Below are 17862 nucleotides of genomic sequence, written 5' to 3'. Positions count from 1 at the left end.
TGAAACACCGAACCGCTGCTGTTATTTTGACACTCTGATAAACACCAACGTTGAGAAGTCAATCACCCGTCAGTTCCATAAGTGTTATAATTGCAATGCAGTTGCAAGGTTCCAAGCAGGTTCGTTTTCAACAACGAAATCACTGATGGATGAACCTATCTAAATATAGTGCACCAAAAGCGTACGAGAGCAATACAGGCTACAGTAGTTTCAAGTTAGGAATGTTCAAAACAATAATTTGAAATGCGTTTTCTCAATTGTAAAAAATGTAAAAATGACGGACTTTGCTGTCTGGGACCGCTCTTGAAACAGAATTTCAAATGTTATTAGTTCGAACAATCCTACTTCGGTACAGCAGTTTCGCCATTTGCATTACACTAAGCCTATTTACAAAACAAAACGTTTGGTCTATGCACAGCCGATTGAACACAACACCGACGTCATAACTTCGCCGGTATTCGTTTCATGCAAAAATAAAATATCATTTTCAAAACCTCATTTAAAAATACTCAGTTAGTGCAATGGAATCATTTGTAAACAGTTAAATGAGTGCATCTTTAACATGATGTGTACAGTAACATAAAAACCCGGCTTTAAATTAGGGCCTGTTCAAGTTTCCAAAAGCACGATTTGCTTGCTTGGGTTTTTACTCCCAATATGGCGGTTCTGACAAGCAAAGGCGCCAATGACATTTAAACATTAAACAGCCTCTCACAATGACTGGCTCAGATTATATTTTGAATAACGCCGGTTTTTAGTCATATCTGCTAAAAAAGGAAGCACTTTTGCGAAGGCACGCTTGAGATTGTGGAAAATACACGAAAAAACTACGGTGCGGAAAAAACTACAAAAAGAACCAACATGGTTAGAATGGAGACGGAAACGAGCTGTCTGAACACGAGGCCCTTAGTCTTGTTAGCTTAATTTTTAGGAACCACAGCCCGACTTCCATCTCTGAGTTAGGAAAAGAAATACGGTTAGAGCGATAGATACACGATATGTGAATTTTTAAAGCTTCGCTTCTAGCAGTTTCTGTTAAAAATAGCTGAAAGCTCTGCAATAAAACTTTAAACGAGCAAAAATACTAAAAAATGGATTATTTTGCGAGATAAGATAGTTGATGGACACGACAGCATTACAAAGTAGGCTTATTAAAACGCAAAAAAAATCAGCATCACTTTTGTTTCTTTGAAGGCTTCCCTAGAGCATGTAAGACACAAATCATAAGTAGGTTGACAGCAGCAGTCGCTTTTTTTCGTTAAAAGTGTCGTACTTGAAATCTTATTGTCACCAGACGACAGCCGCACACGTAATTTACAAGTCATTCAATTCCTGCATGACGGCATCAAGTTCTGCTTTCGCTGTGTCACTTTCCTGTTTAATCTTTTCGAGCTCATCTGAAAATGGAATAATCACCATAAAACGACGAAGTTTCAACATGCTAAAAATGGACACGCGCACAGTGCTAAAGTTAAAAAATGCAATATTGCACAGTACGCGTATTCTAAATCTGCAGGTCGCTGCAGCAGACGAGGTTTATTAACCAATCAGAAGGTAGGATTTAAATCGATTGATTGCAGTCATGTGACTCATGCACGTGGTATAGTGAGCGCGAGTCTTCTCGAATCGCCGTCGGTAGCGTAGCCTATCCGTTTAAAGGCTCAGGGAAGTAGTCATTTCGATGACGTGGGTTCGATTTCCAACTCGATTTTTCAAGGGTACGTAAAGATTGAAATATTCAAACGTTTTAGTTTACAAAGCAACTTGGAAAAGTAGGCACCTTCTTGCTGTTCAATGTCTTTTTCGAGTCGAATGCATTCCTTTTCGGCAGAGTCTCTCTCGTCTATGCTCTAAAAAAACACGAAAACGATTTAAGTGGTTGTGCATATTACGTCCGACAGTGGTCTCTTACATTTTTATAATGAAGATCCCTTTGCAATCACTGCCAAACAGACGGATCCCCAAGTGAACATAATGCTGGTGACCATTCAACGTAATGCTCTGCTCCGGTGACTCTTATCAAAAGCGTATTTGCATTCAACACTGTCTTGGGGTATGTCAGGACGAATGCGAATGAAGGATACCACTGCAATCACTTTATTTTGTGCATATACGGGGATTCAGGGAACAAGAGAGGTTAAATCGTATAAATAGATATCCCAGACATCAAATCAATCGTTGTTTTTATATTGACCTTGAAGCAATGTAAAAAATACGCTTGCTGTGCTGTTTGGGATTGTGCAGAAGCGCAGGACCTATAATAAAATACTTAGATGGTAAGCCTCCAATTTCATGTGTCCGTAAATACCAATGCTTACAAGTGGTTTCCCTACGGTAACGTTAACGCTTGAAACGTTCCAAATAGTAAAAGTTGCCATTTTGAACTCTGAAAGCTTAGTCGTAGTATCAATTCTTCCCTACTCGCTTTATACGGTGATTAAATTCAAATGCAGGTCGAATTGGACTCATGGTATGACAGCAGAGTTGTGCAATAAAAAAATCAATGGAAAAGGTAAAACAGCCAGCCAGGTGCAATTATCCCATTCAACTGCTAACTGCAAGCAATAAATGAACAGATGACATGCCGTTCTGTGGGACTTGAAGATTCGTTTGAGGGTAAAACACGAATCATGACCGTTGAGTTTTTAGTTGAGTGAGCACAAGTTTTTAAAGTTTAAGAACCCATAAGATCTGTCTGATGTTCTCGCACAAACACGACAAAGGCGCAGGAGAGTTATTCTTGAACTAACATTTTTTTCAATGCAATTAATTCTAAAACGGCACTCGGTCCGCTATAACATGCTACTCTGGCAAGACAACAAGTTCAGAAAAAAAATACAGTTAAAATCATTGGCACCTCTTCAAGTTGCATCCGGAGTTCCTGTATTTTGCTCTCAGCATTCCCTTGTTTGTCTTTCATCTGCAAGCAACACATTTTATGGTAAACAAACAAACTTGAAATTTTTAGGGCACTTAAGGAGAAAATGTCCAGAATAAAAAACAAGAGCACTAATTGATTAATTCTATTGAGAGGTTTAATTTCTCTTCAACCATGGCCACCTAAAGATACGGCCTGATTTGTCACATTTTGCAGAAATTTCCAGGTTTTTCTAACTTTGGGCGAACGTTTAAATAATTTTTTCGAAAAAATTAGATTTTTACGCTTTCTTTATTCTTTTCCCCAGATGACACAATAGGTTTTAACATCCTCACATGTTGAAAAACAAAGAAAATTTGATTTTGTAGATTTTAGTCAGACTGTTAATTTTCAATAACAGTCTGATTTTGCGTTTTTCAACTTACTTTTTCTCATTTGCTACTGCTTCCCCAAGGCAACAAAAAAGTTTTTTGACATTAGGAAACCGCAAAAAGTGAAAACATTTCAAAAAATGTCGGTTAAGCACTAGCAGTAGCTGTAATCAAAATCCGCAAAATGTGACAAATCAGGCCGCATCTCCAGGTGTGCTTCAACATAATATTCCTGCATTTCACGCCGCAGTTTCTTCAAGACAGTTGGTAGGTGGTTCTTATAATATGACCGAGATGGTAGCTGTTTATGACTGGAATAACATTTTCTTCGCAACCATAAATGTCTCAGACAGAAAAATCCATCATTTTTACATTGATTCAACGTTTTCAGATTTTGCTGGTTGGGGTGTAATTTAAATTTGAAAAAAGTCATCTTTTTTTTACATGATTTACTGGATGGTTATTGAAAATGCTGAGTGTGTGATAATTTTGCATAAACGCTGCCTCGCGAATACTGACGGCCTGATTAGTTGTCAACACAATCGTCAACACAAATGCCTTCATGTATATATATTTACCGAAACATTAAAACAGCAGTAACGAGAAAAACAAAATTGAACTAAGATGTGGCATCAACAAATTTTTCACGGTTTTTCCTTTTCAACATCGAGAGCGAGACCTGCACTAACATCTAGACCAGGGCTACTCAACTGGCGGAACGCGGTCCGAATCCGGACCTTCTGGGTGTTGATGATGGCCCTTGAGCTTTTGGAAGAATAACCTCATTGTCACGTTTCAGGGCTTCTTTAAACAGATTTCTACTGGGAGGAAGCAATTTTTAATGTGATTATCCTAGTTGCTGGGAGGCTTCGACTCCCAGACTCCCCTACATTTTTTCAGAAATCCAATTTGAGTTACATTTTACCTAGAGATGTACCGATACCAATATTTTGGCCGATACCGATATCACTTTTTTTAGGCCGATACCGATACTGATACCGATATTTTGGCCGATACTTTGGTGTTACAAAAAGAAGCAATTTTGGTATTTGCAAGGAATTATATCAAATGTTAAGTTTTACCTTATTTGCATAAAACTCTTAAAAAAAGCTTTCAATTGGCATAATTTATTAAAGATTCAAGAATCCAATCTCAACCGCATTGCTGTGTCATAATAGTAGGTTTTAGTAATGAAAGGCCACCGTAATTGAGGATTGGGGTATAAGGGAAGAAACATTACCGTAGCCTACATCATAATTGGGGTTTCTGAAAAAAAGTGTTTGCGCAAACTCTCCAAATAGGCTATCATAATAATTGATAATAAGATGTAAAATGTAAACCAAGTGATTTGTGTAGTCGTACAAAAACTATTCGACAAGTAATGTGCAACCTAAGGGCGCTTTTCGTTTGGTTGAAAAGCTTTTGCCAGGCCAAGACTACCCAGGTAGCAAAAATGCACAATTCTGCATCGCTCCCACCCCGACAAACGCTCAAAACCCATGCAACTCGGCTGCCCCCAGCAAGCCGGCTCCACCAGTCGGCGAATTAACTTCCACCCTTAGCCGCAACAAACTCACCAAGCCCAAACAATGTCACGGCAGAATAAGTAGGCCCAAAAAGAAAGCAATGGGACCACGAATCCTCACCAAACCAATCAAAATGGTCCCGTTGCGCCCAAGATGACAACCTCATTGCGAAGAAAGGAGCGTCCCCCCCGGCCACCAGCACAAGGCTGAGCACTCACCAGCACAGCGAGCTGCCGTGACCCACCAACCACAACGGTGCAGCTTCCACACTAGCCATTTCAATTCTTGTCGATGTCAATTCTTGCTACAAAACGGCTGCCGAGAAACATATAGTTGATTGGATGATCTAAATGGCTAGCGTGGAAGCTACACCGTTATGGCCAGCGAATCGCAACAGCCCGCCGCACCAGTGAGCGCCAACCCCATGCCGACAGCAGGGAAGGACACTCCCCCCTTACAATGAGGCCCCATCCCAGGTGCAACAAGACCACTTATTGATTAGTTCAGTGAAGATTCGCAGTCCCACCGCCCCCACGCCGAGCCCACCCACTCCGCCACGACTTTGTTCAAGCCTGGTGAGTCCACCACAACGAAAGGCGGAAACCAAATCATAAACTGACAGAACCAGCCCACCAAAAACAACCAAGCCACACGGGTCCCTCAAACGTCCAGCAACGCAAAAACGATGCAAAACTACAAATTCCCGCCACCTGGGTAGTCTTGGCCTGGTTTTATCCTCTGTTGAGAGAAAAAAGAAACACAAATGATAAATATTGGAGAAATTGAGCCTCCTTCACAACTTAAGAATCGAACAACGCAAAACTGCTGAAACAAAACGTTTTGTTTGAGTGAAAGAATCACTGTAAGCAAACAATGCCAAAAGGTGCGCGGCACTGCGCGCATGAAGTCATGGGAGTGTGAGGTATCAAAAATTTGAAAAGGTTATTTTTCTACTTCAATGTGACGTTAGTTACCACTTTAAAAAAATCTATATATTTGCTTCTGCAAAAAATCCGCAGCAAACGCCTTTTTTTACGTGTATAGTATCGGCCACAGTATCGGCCAAATTTTGCCGATACCGATGCCGATACTTAAAAAATGGCCGATATCACCGATACCGATATATCGGTATATCTCTAATTTTACCTAAAAAAGTGGTTTGGTGCAGATAGTTTAACTTTCGTGGTTGCTAGCGAAATAACTTATTCACCGGACCGCTAAAAATATTCAACTTGTCAAACTGGACCTTTGTTAAGATTAGTTGAGTAACCCTGATCTATTTGAGATGTGAACAGTACAAACGTGCTGAAAAAAACAAAAAACAAACTTAACACTCAGCGATCCTCACCGAAGATTCAGATGCTTTGTAGGAAGAAATATCTCCAGTTAGTGACTGGCACTCTGCGCACAACTCTTTGTTCCGACTGTGATATACAACGTAATGTTGAGCAGGAAAGTAAAATGATGTTAGCCTATTTGTGTGATTAACGCACTTACAAGGTGACTGGCCATGGAGTGCTATAAACCGAACAATAGAAACTCCAGGTGTAGCTATTAAACTTTAATGTGGCGGACATTATAAAAACTAAAACAACACGATTATTGAAAAAAGACAAGCTCTGTATGAAGCAAAATAATTCAACGAAGAGGAAACCTATGATTTTTTTCATTTGAACGTTTTTATATATTATATATACACGGAATGGCCCGTTTTGGTGAGTCCGATTCGGTGAGTTCCCTATTCGGTGAGAGCCCTATTCGGTGATTTTTTTTTTAAATTATCGGGTACCGTAGCCTAATTATCATTGCCGTTTTAGGGTTAGGGTAAGGGTATTATTTCAACGTTTAGCGACGTTAAAACGATGTAAAAGCGGCAATGACAATTAGGCTACGGTACACGATAATTTTCAAAAAAAATCACCGAATAAGGAACTCTTCGAAAAAAGGCTCTCACCGAAAAGGCTCTCACCGAATCGGACTCACCGAATAGTAGCAGACCCATATATATTATACAACCTTAAATTGGCTCAGTATAGAAGCAGCAATGAAGCATATCATATCACTTCCACTGCGTAAACAATCCCAATCTGGCGCTGTTGTTATAAACAGCTGCTCTATTGCGTAGTTTAATGGCAAAATGATAAAAACGTCGGCAGATCTAGCCGTCAAAACATATCAAAATCAAAAATACATTGAACCACGACCGATCCATAGAATAAAGTTCAACTTACGCTTCTGCAAGCTCGGCTCTCTCCTCACATCTATCCAGATCTTCCTCCAGCGTCTTTAATTTGTTAACGGCCTGGAAAATTATGAACGCACTCGCTAAACATTTAGAAAGCGATTCTGGAGTCATGCAATGCCACACAAAGTGTAACGCTGTTCAAAAACCATTGAAGTACTTTTTAAACAACAGATACTTACGTCCTCATACTTGGTTTCTGCTTCTTCAGCATTTGCCTTTGCTTCTTTCAGACCGCCTATTTGGGTCTCCAACTGTATATACAGTATATATAATAAATATGGTACAATGATAGTTGCCTTGATGCATGCAAAATTCACAAGATTGTTTATAAAGTCCAATACAGAACGACCTTCGATTTATCGCGAAAACAATCTGTTCTTTTAGTTTGTATCAACAATAAGAGCTATCTTCCTAGAATTTGAAATATCGCATGTCTAAATCTATCTGTTAGGAAGCAACAAGGGAAAGAACTTAGAAAACTTGGGACGAAATATTGGACGAATATGATCAGTGATCACACCAAACTCAACTGTTGCTGATGCAAATGACTGAGATTTACTGCAGAATAGACAACACTGTGCTATGGGATGGTATCAGTCCCTTGCGGGCAAAGAAATTAATATTCATGTAAATCTTTAGCTTACCTTATATGCAGCTGAGTTCTTATTTTCAGTAAGAGTTTTTAAGTTTCTGAAAAAGACATAATAATATGTCACATGTCTGTAAACAATCGTTTTTTTCATTGCTTGCAGTATCCACATCGTTAACATACGAGGCATTTCATTATAATTCAACAAATCCAAATAACCACTAAGTCTTCAATTTTGATGACTAAAGCATATGTTATAGGCTACTATGTGAAAAATGCATCTCGGCAAAAAATTTTTTTGAAAATTGGACAAGCGGTTTTCGAGATATCGCGTTCTGAAGTTTTGTGGTTGTCACTAGGTGACACTGTTGATGTGCCAAATGTTTTTTGATTTTAGGAATATATTTGAGGTAGAATGTCGGTTGAAGTGTCTATTACACCATTTTTCATAATGCAGAATTCAAAAATGATGTCAATTTTAATCTACAAGAATTAGATAGGGAGTTGTGTGGCATTTAAAAAAATTGGGGGACCAAATGCCAACCTCCAAATTTCCATGTGGGCAACAAGATATCCCAAAAAAATGTTTTGTTCTTTAAAGTTTCTTGCGTATACTTCATGATAATATACTGTTTATTTATGAGACTTTTGTCCTTTTTTCACAATACAACCTTTTATCAAAGACATGCATGAGACGTTATATGATCTATTAATGCAATATTTGAATGATGCATGCTTATGATGTCACAATAACAAATTACAGATTTCCCCAAAAAACTTTTTTTGTTGTGAAAATTGCCCAGGAAAACCAGCCCTTGTTTCAAAATTGCAGTCAAATTTAGTTCTCCCGGGCAATTTTCACAATGAAAAAAATTTTTTTGGGGAAATCTGTAATTTGTTATTATGACATCATAAGCAAGCATCATTCAAATATTGCATTAATAAATCTTTGATATAAGGTTGCATTGTGCAAAAAGGACAAAAGTCTCATAAAGAAATGTTATACTATCATGAAGTATATGCAAGAAACTTTAAAGAACAGAAAATTTTTTTGGGATATCTCGTTGCCCATATGACAATTTGAGGGTTGGCATTTGGTCCCCCAAATTTTTTGAAATGCTCCATAACTCCTTAGCTAATGCTTTTAGACTAAAATTGAGACCATTTTTGAAATCTGCATCATGAAAAATGGTGGAATAGACACTTCAACCAACTTTCTACCCCAAATATAACCCTAAAATCAAAAAACATTGGGAACATCAACATCGCCACCTGGTGACAACGACAAAATTTCAAAACGCGATATCTCAAAAACCGCTTGTCCGATTTTCAAAATTTTTTTTTGCCCAACTTCAAATTTTTAAAACAACAAAATATATCAAAACCAACACCTTTTGAAACCTAGTGGTTACATTTCTTTCTGAAATTTGTTGATTTACAATGGAATGCCTCATACATTTTAATCATGAATTAACAAAATCCACATCATGTGTTGTTAAAGTAAAATTTGCATTTATATATAAACTTACCTATCATTGTCATCTCTTTGTTTTTCAACTTCTTCAAGGTCTTTTTTATATTTACGTAACTGGTCCTCAGCAGCATCAATCTCTTCTTCTATTGCACCAAGCTTCTGGTGCAATATTTTGTTTTCCTCTGCCAACTTTAAAATACATTGGAAAGATTAAATAACGACCTACAAGGCAATCGGCCATGTTTGACATACAACACTTTGAAGATTCCCAGACAGCAAAATCCATCATTTTTACATTGATTCAACATCTGCAGACATTGAATCACTGTAAAAATGACAGAATTTATTGCCTGTGTTGTCACCTGTGTGTGGGGCCACCTGTCAAAAGTTTATGCGAAAAACAACAAAACATGTCTTTTACACAGGTCACTTGCACAGCATAAGTCAGATTGTCGTTTCAGTTGGTCACCAGGCAACTTGGGCGTTACTTTACTTTTTTACAAGACTGTTTATTGCAGGTAGCGATATCATATGAGTAAACAGTATTTTGCAAAGTGGATGGTCAATAGAGAAACAAACAGAAAGAAACATGTGTGTCTGACTATTCAATAATTAAGCAAATAAATGAAAGTCTATATAGATTTTGCAAGCTTAAGAAATAACAAAGTATCGCATCATTCGTGTCTTGCATCATTTAAGTACAGTTACGTACAGATCGCATCATAAAGACTTGCTTTGTTACAATATGGTATTTCAACAAAAACTCCAACTTACATCTAGTTTTTCAGCAGATTTCTCCTTGCATTTTCCATTTAGGTCTTCAATTTTATCTTCTCTATTCTCTATTTCCTTTTTTAGAGATGTAATCTTTTTCTTAATTGCTTCCATGTTGTAAATAATATAACCTAACTTTAATATTTGAATATATATGAATTTATCAGCTTACAAGTAATATAGCGTTGTCTTGATCCTAAACAAAGAATCAAACAAAAACTTTAACACCGTATTCGAAAGCTGAACACAAAGATCATGAGGAGGAAACGATTCATTGTTTGGAGTGCTTTGCAAAATGAAGTTGACTAATTGTGGTCAGATTAGAAAATTTAAGACCAATCAAAGTGGAGAAATTCCAGACTAAGCAAAACGATAACAGGAATTTAGAAATAAAACAAATTTCAGACCTGATTGAAAAGAATTACTGTACTAGCAAAGAATTTAAAAAAGATACAATGTTGGAAAGCATCTTGTTCCGTAATGAATTAAATTCTGTTAATCTTACAACTAGGCTATGCCAATTTGAAACTTAAGGTTAATTTTCTATGTTACAAGCTAAGAAGTTTTGAAATATAAATTGGCCAGTAAAGATCGGCTTTCAGCATACAGATGAAAGAAAAACAATGGGAAAAGCTTTACACAGAAACATCAAAGGATGATGTCCGATTTTTTCCTTTTACAAATTACATTAAATTTAATGTACAATCGACAGAGTGCAAACGATTCAAGAAAAGATTGCCAGCTGTGCCCTGTTGTCGAAAACGGTAAAGGTATCAACGCACCAATAGCAGCCTAAGGGTTTGGTTCATCAACACTTCTTTCATAAAACCATTCGTTAGGGCTTATTGCTTTAAGAGGGATGCAACCTAATTCGTACCCTGAACCAATCGTACCCTGAAAAAATCAGAAAAAAAATTAAAAAAGCCAAAATAGCACACAAATCAGAGTTTCCGCTTAACCCTAACCCTATCCCAAACTTTAAAATTTTTGCTGAAACTCCGATTAGCGATTTCGGCTTTGTGCTATTTTTTCTCTCAATCTTTTCAGGGTACGAAATGAGGGTACAAATTGTTCAGGGTACGAATTAGGTTGCACCCCTCCAAGAAGGAGCCTATAGCAATGCCATTGGTTTGCTATTGTATGATGATTAAAGATGAATTCAATAAAAGATACTGACGCAAGAAGCAATTTTGGTGAAATAAAGTTTTGAAACTTATGAAGAGTCATGCAATTAGAGATGTAAATTTAACATGGTAAATTAATGGTGATGCAATGTTTTAGCACATGCCACAAGAAGTGATGTATTGTTTGATAAACAACAAATTCAAGCAATAAATAATTAGATATTCTTTTACAAAAGTAGGAACCAGTTTTACTAACTTAGGCTGCAAAATCGATGTAGTAAAGAAGAAGAAGAATCAATGTTTTATTTGTCAGTAACAGGAACATAGGTACATGTTTGAAATATGCAATATACACAGTACAAAAGTTACACAAATTCCCATACCGACAGGGAGACAACGAGACAACCATACGGTCTACTAGTCAATTGCCACCCTACGGAAATTACGATTTTGCCATTTAAAATAAGCTTACAAGAGAAAAAATAATAATTGAAACGTTCCCGCGCTTCAACAACAGCATACGCACAAAAAAAACATATTGATGATAACGTAGCCAAAACACAAAATTCCATAAAGCAAGCAGAAAATAATCAAGCTTCCGAAGAAACTGACAAGTTGGTTTCCATAACATATCACTTACGATGCACTGTAGCTTTGTAAAATTAACGTTTTGATTTCTTTTTTGAAACAATGAAATGATAAGTTTTTTAGCCTACTTGGAACCTCTGACCAGAGCATTGGTCCCAAAACCTGCATGGACTTCTTGCCAAATTCTGTGTTTGATCTATTTATAAAATAGTTGTTGTTTGTTTGATATCTTGTGTTATGCTGATGAATAGATGAAGCATTTGTAAATAAATCACATTACGTAGACGGATACTCATTCATATGAACTTTGTACATATGTTTTTTATTTCAATGTTATGTATGTCTTTTAGTTTCAAGATGTTCATTTTGAAAAATAAAAAATTAGTGTGAGCATAGTAATTTTGTTTTGTAATTATTCTTATAACCTTTTTTTTGTAATTTTATTAAAGGATCCAGTGCACTGTCACAGGCCTTTCCCCAGCTTGAAATACAATATTGCAAATGACAGTAAATCAAAGCGTGATACACATCTTTTAAAGTGTCTGTGTTGACATAATTTCTGAGTTTAAGCAACGCCCATGAACCTTTTGCTACTTTTCCGCAAATTTTATCTATGTGATATTTCCATGTTAATTTGTTATCTATGTAAACACCAAGGTATTTTATTTGATCTTTTTGTTGAATGCTTGTGTTACCAATGTTAATGTTAAAATTTTTTATGTGTTTTTTATTTGTTATTAGCATGTATTCAGTTTTTGAGAAATTTAACGATAATCTATTAAGCTTCAACCAGTTGTAAACTTTTTGCATTTCGGCATTCACATTGTTCTGCAAATTTATTTCACATTTGTCGCTCATCGTAAGATTGGTGTCGTCAGCAAATAGTTTAACATTCATGTTTGTTGAATTTGGTAAGTCATTTATATACAGTAAGAAAAGAAGGGGTCCCAATGTAAAGCTCTCAAAAACTATTTAAGGAAATCTCAGTGCTTAGCAGTTATTTTTCTTCTTGGCTAATTCCTAACATCTGTTCAAGATAAAATGTGTTTGTTTGTAGACCTTAGCAAAGAATCAGGAGCTGGTTTACAAGCTCCCCCTTTGGTTAACCAGCTCCAAGAATCAGTAGGCCTGCTCTATCTGTTTGTCCACTTTGCTTGAGCAGTTGTACACATAAGCGGATCCAGGAGTAGTTTTAGAAAGGAGAGAAGGGGAATTTCAGCAAAACACGTTGATGTGTCTACATTTATCCGACCTTGTAAACACACTATGACTAAACTTACAGTACTGTACTCTTCTGTGTTTTAGGGGGCAATCAGCCTCCCCATCTCCCTGGTTGTATATAATATGACAACTGTTTTACTTGTCAATCAAAGACTTAATAAGATATCGCTTAGAGCATTTACTAAGAGAATTGCTTCCTAAACACGCAATGAGCATTACACCAACCCGTCAGAAGACACTACCTAAAGAATCATAATAAATTCAACTCTTCAGTGGAGCATGAACGACCGGTATATAAGGTTTTGGTAGGGTGTGTCGAAAATCACGTGATTACCCATTCAAGCAGAACAGACCAGTTTTCTTGAGACATTTTGAAGCGGTTGAATTGAACACAAAAAAAATGCAAAAAGCTTCATGATGTGAAGCAGAACTTCCTAAACTGTCAAGTGTGGAATGCTGTGAAAGTCTGCTAATTTGAATGTTGTAGTCGCAGTGCAAAGTTGCAAAATTAGTTCAAATGGGAACATTTGCTTTTGTGCTACAATAGACCGACTGACTTGATGACTGTAGCCACTACAGTCTTTCGCTGTTGTTTCCTGTGGAATCTAGTTTGTTATGATACTACTTTATTCGTATTGTTTGTAATTGCACCGTAGGCTACTATTCTTGCAACAGACGAAATAAAAGTTTTCTCTCTCTCTCTATCCACATTACGATTAATTTACTTTTCATTATTTAAATCAAATCTTCAATATTCGATAATTAATTGGGGTAGGGCCAACAAAACGTTAGTACACAAGGTGGAAGTGATTCAGAACAAATTTATTAGAGCGTGTTTGTTTGGTGACAGGAAAACTTCGACGACCTACATGTACAGCAAATTTCAGGTATTAAAAGTGAGTGACCTTGCAAAGCTGGCATATGCACAGTTCATGTTCAAGTACGAAAATAATTTTTTGCCAGCATGTTTCTCTGGCTACTTTGTTAAATTAGACGACATACATCAACATGATACAAGACATAAGGCTAAAACCAGATTTTTTCTTCCCAGGTTTGAAACAAACTTTGGCAAAAAAACATTCCATTTCTTGTGTGTGCAAGTGTGGAGTGAAATTTCACACGATATAAAAGATTTACCGTTCCATTGCTTTAAAAAAAATCTCAAAAACCAACTGTTACATGAATATACATGCGTACCTTAAGTGCTCAATACAAAGGATAACTTACCTTTACAGTAGGCCTATATCATCATATCGTACTCATTAATCTTTGTTCTCTACAGTTATTAGTATCAAATTGCCCTGTTTTTGTATGCTTCACATAAAAATTGTTGCAATTCGGTGGTGGTATCCACGTTTTTCTTCGTTATTTCAGGAAAACTTTCGCAAGTGCTGTAGCCTATTATAGCACACAATCACTAATTATTGGTGGTTGGTCAATTCTTGGTCGTTGGTTTGAATCTTCATCCTCGGCTTACTCAGTCTGAGAATGCAGATTCAAACCAACATTAGTTGTTTTTCAATCTCAGTGGCGAACCCTTTTTATTCAATGAAGTAGTGTGCCTGCCTCTGCACACTAGTGTGCATGGGCTCCGTTAGAGGGGGGCCGCGGGGGTGATTACCCCCCACCAATTGGAGTGGGGGGGTAACTAATGCAAAATTACCCCCCCACTAATGTAAAGATAAAAATTTAATTTTTATATTTCTTCTACTTTTGTGTTTTATTTTCATTTTTTTTATTTTGTTGCACAACTTTTTAGTTGTTTGCTTGGAAACTCTGACTCGCAAGACAACGCAAATGTGCAATAGAGACCTGCATAATGCTATGGGAATTGTTCAGGAGCTAAGTAGTTTGCAAAATCAGTCTGGCAAGTTCAAAATCGCCCTGCAGGAAGAATCCCACCATGGCTTGCACACTTTGTGCCAAACAAGATGGGTGACACGTATACCGGCCATTTCTTCAGTTTTGTCAAACTACGAAGCTTTGCTAAACACACTTTAAAATTTCAACAATGCGAAATGATTAGGCCTTTATTTCCAATTATCGCAAGGCAACACATACTTTGCGTTGCAGTTTTGCCAAGTTTGATTCAAACCACTTGAAAAGATAACTGGCCTGTTGCAGACCAAGTCTTATAACCTACCATTGTACCGACTGCTGTCTCGTATTCGTCATCAGCCATATCTGCAGTGCAGTTATCATAATTCTACTGTTTAGCCCTTTCAAGTTTCAATTATTATTTAATTAGCTTTGCGCCTTGCAACCCGCGGATGAATATTGTTTCGCATATAAATTAAGAGACTAGGTATGAGTCTTTCCTTTTTCGATCAACACGTTACTCCCCAACCCAGAAGCTTTACTTCAAACTCAGCAGCGTTACTCCCCAACTCAGAAGCTCTACTTCAAACTCAGCAGCGTCATCTCATCAACTCAGAAGCGTTACACCATCAGCGATATGATGGAGCTGGTTAAAAACTCAAAAGTTAATTACCAGAGTCTTAGAAATGAAGAACAATTTATGCAGTTATACAAGGAATTTCAGCAGCAAGTATATAGTTTAGGCTTAGCTAAAGTTCAAATTTCAAGAAAGCGCTGTGAGCAAAGTGCTTCCCATGACCTGGCTTCTCATTACAGAAGGCAGTTCTATGCATCTATTGACAGCATAGTGCAAGGCCTCACCCACCGCTTCAATGGCGAAGAAATTAAACCTCACCAAATGCTTGAAGTTTTAGTATCTGGCACAGTCAACGACAGTGCTGTTACAGCGTTGGAATGATAATGGCTTCGACGTGAAAATTTTGGGCCAAGATGTAAGCCACTTCCATCAGAAATTTGGGCCGATCAAGTATGTGTGCGATGTTCGAAACAAGTTAATTGGATTCTTGTCGGCAGCCGTGGCCGAGTGGTTAGCGCGTTGGGCTCGCAGTCGAGAGCCTGCATGTTCGACTCCAGCCACCCGCACTTGCTGTTGTTTCTCTGGGCAAGAAACTTAACGATAATTGCCTCTACCTAGTGATCGATTTCGAGTAATGGGTAGTACCAAATTTAAGTCATAAGTAGAGTAGACAACCGGAAACTGACATTGCCGTCGGCTGCAGCGTGGGTCAGGTGTATGTCGAAAGGCGTACACCGATGCATAGCGCTCAAGTCCGCTTTCCCGCAATGCAGGATAAAGATAAACAAACAAACAAAAAAATTTAAGCTTATTAATTCTTGTCAAAGAGTTTTATGCCAGTGTGGAAAAAATTGCTATTGGTCAATGGCCCTTCTTCTGCAGAAGCTAGATGCTGAAACGCTTCATTTCACTGTGGGTGTTATGGCACAGGTTGTCGTGCTGTATTCATGTAATTGTAAATTAAGTTTTATAGAATATAGCTTTGACCTTAATGCTTTTGGCCTTTTAAATCTAACCTTTTAGCGTCTGAAGTGCAAAATTTGGAGGACTTGAGCCAAGGAAGAATACAAAGAGGGATTTTGCTTACGTCCCCTCTTCCAGTCAAAATTGTCTCAAAACCTTAAAAAATGTGGCAAATGTTAAAAAGCTTTTGCTCGTGATTTCAGATTCGTTCAAAGAATTTTTCGATTTTAAATCGTGCTGAAAGGCAAAAATTTTGCGCCTTCGGCGCGAAACATGCAGCCTAAACGCGCTGTATAAGAAACTGAAGCTTTCAGTAATGCGAACGGGGTCTGAGGAGCGACCTTACGGAAGTGTATGTGATACCGGTAATCCAATAAGCCCGCGTCGATGTCAAAAGATCGTTCCCGCCCCTGCTTAAATTACCCCCCCACTCTCAGGAAGTGTCCGGAGCCCCTGCTAGTGTGTATGAATGTGTAGTTAGATTTACTGTGATGGTGTGGTGGCTGACTAGATGACTGCTTATGGTCTTTCGCTACCATCCTGATTGCGCCATAATCTAACCAACAGTTGTACAATGCATTGTTTAGACAATTACATTTTACTCTGATTATTTGTTAATATATGGCGCTGTTAAAACAAAATAAATTGACTTGACTATATAATATAAGCCTTGTAAACAGTTTACCAGTTTCATTTTTTAATCATAAATCGATTTCGCCATCACAGTGTAACATCAGCATCCTCAGTATGATCATGTTAAGCTCTTGACATGATCATACTGACGAAGGCCGGTTACCGAGATTGACTGAGTGAAGTTTTCCAATTGTTGAAGTGTTGTTGCCGGCAATTATTCCATCCATTAGATACGGTAGGCTACCGCAGAATGGAGAGCAGTCCTTAGAATGCGTTGCTCAAGCTCACACCCCGAGAGTCGAACCAGCGCCACTTAATCTTGAAGCTTCTTCGTTCACAAAGACACGCACTCACCAACCGAGCTTATAAAAGGCAGAGCCCTGGACTGGACCGTTGGAGTGGCTAAGTCAATGAACAGCAATGTTTCGAAAAACGTTTGCTAGCTTACAAATAGGCCAGACTAGCCTATATTGATATCGCAATGCAGGTGTAGGCTATTGAAGGAGTTTTCCAAGTATCATGATGCTGTTGAGGGAAGGAGTTGTTTGATGCGGCATATCAGTAGCCTAGTAGACAGTAGAGTGTTACTTTTTTGGTAACGATAACGGAGCTACATTTTTTTAGAATATTGACAGCAGTAGTGCGGCTACTTTTTTTCCCAATGTAGCGGTAGTGCTGAGGCGCTACATTTGCTTCGGTCGTAGTAGCCTACTTTTCAATTTAAAGTTGAAAGAAATAGTTTTTAGTGATTTTTGATGAAAATGCATGAGCAATGAGCATAAGAATACAATTTCACCCAGAACTTGTTTTCCATAACGACTGTGAAACGGCAGTGTAAAGGAATGTGTTACTACCTTACTTACTACTTAGCCTGCTGATAGGTGATACTCGTTTCCATGGTCACTTTGCTTTCACAAGGTAAGCCTACTACAGTCGCGCCGCTCTTTTGGCATATTGTAGCGACAGTGATTGCGCGCTACTTTCAAAGCTACTTCCGCACATCAGTTGGAGACAGTCGTCATATGGAACAGAAGCTCAATAAATTTAAATCGCGTTGATTGAAGGGTATTTGAACTTGAAC

The 17862-nt window shown here is 37.8% G+C and overlaps 1 protein-coding gene across 1 annotated transcript; it reads right to left on the bottom strand.

The window, feature by feature from the left end:
• Window positions 1-69: 69 nt before the first annotated feature.
• LOC145786135 (uncharacterized) lies at window positions 70-10049 on the bottom strand. Its single transcript, XM_082597789.1, has 9 exons — window positions 9858-10049; window positions 9139-9272; window positions 7665-7710; window positions 7200-7271; window positions 7007-7077; window positions 6124-6199; window positions 2858-2920; window positions 1781-1850; window positions 70-1397 (listed from the first exon to the last, which is right to left on the bottom strand). The coding sequence occupies exons 1-9, from the start codon at window positions 9969-9971 to the stop codon at window positions 1315-1317; spliced, it is 729 nt and encodes a 242-aa protein (XP_082453915.1). The 5' UTR covers window positions 9972-10049; the 3' UTR covers window positions 70-1314.
• Window positions 10050-17862: the final 7813 nt, after the last annotated feature.

This window comes from Aplidium turbinatum, chromosome 17, assembly GCF_918807975.1.
Source record: "Aplidium turbinatum chromosome 17, kaAplTurb1.1, whole genome shotgun sequence".
NCBI classification, from domain to species: Eukaryota; Metazoa; Chordata; class Ascidiacea; order Aplousobranchia; family Polyclinidae; genus Aplidium; species Aplidium turbinatum.
The sequence above is the reverse complement of the archived record's forward strand: the minus strand, read 5'-3'. Positions and strand labels throughout refer to the sequence as shown.

What these genes read in the sequence shown, in the direction of transcription:
- LOC145786135 (XM_082597789.1), bottom strand. Translation starts at nt 9,971, where the DNA reads ATGGAAGCAATTAAGAAAAAGATTACATCTCTAAAAAAGGAAATAGAG. An exon ending in AATCTGCTGAAAAACTAGAT is followed by an intron (nt 9,273 to 9,857) that starts GTAAGTTGGAGT and finishes TGTATTTTAAAG; the next exon opens with TTGGCAGAGGAAAACAAAAT. An exon ending in TCCGGATGCAACTTGAAGAG is followed by an intron (nt 1,851 to 2,857) that starts GTGCCAATGATT and finishes GTGTTTTTTTAG; the next exon opens with AGCATAGACGAGAGAGACTC.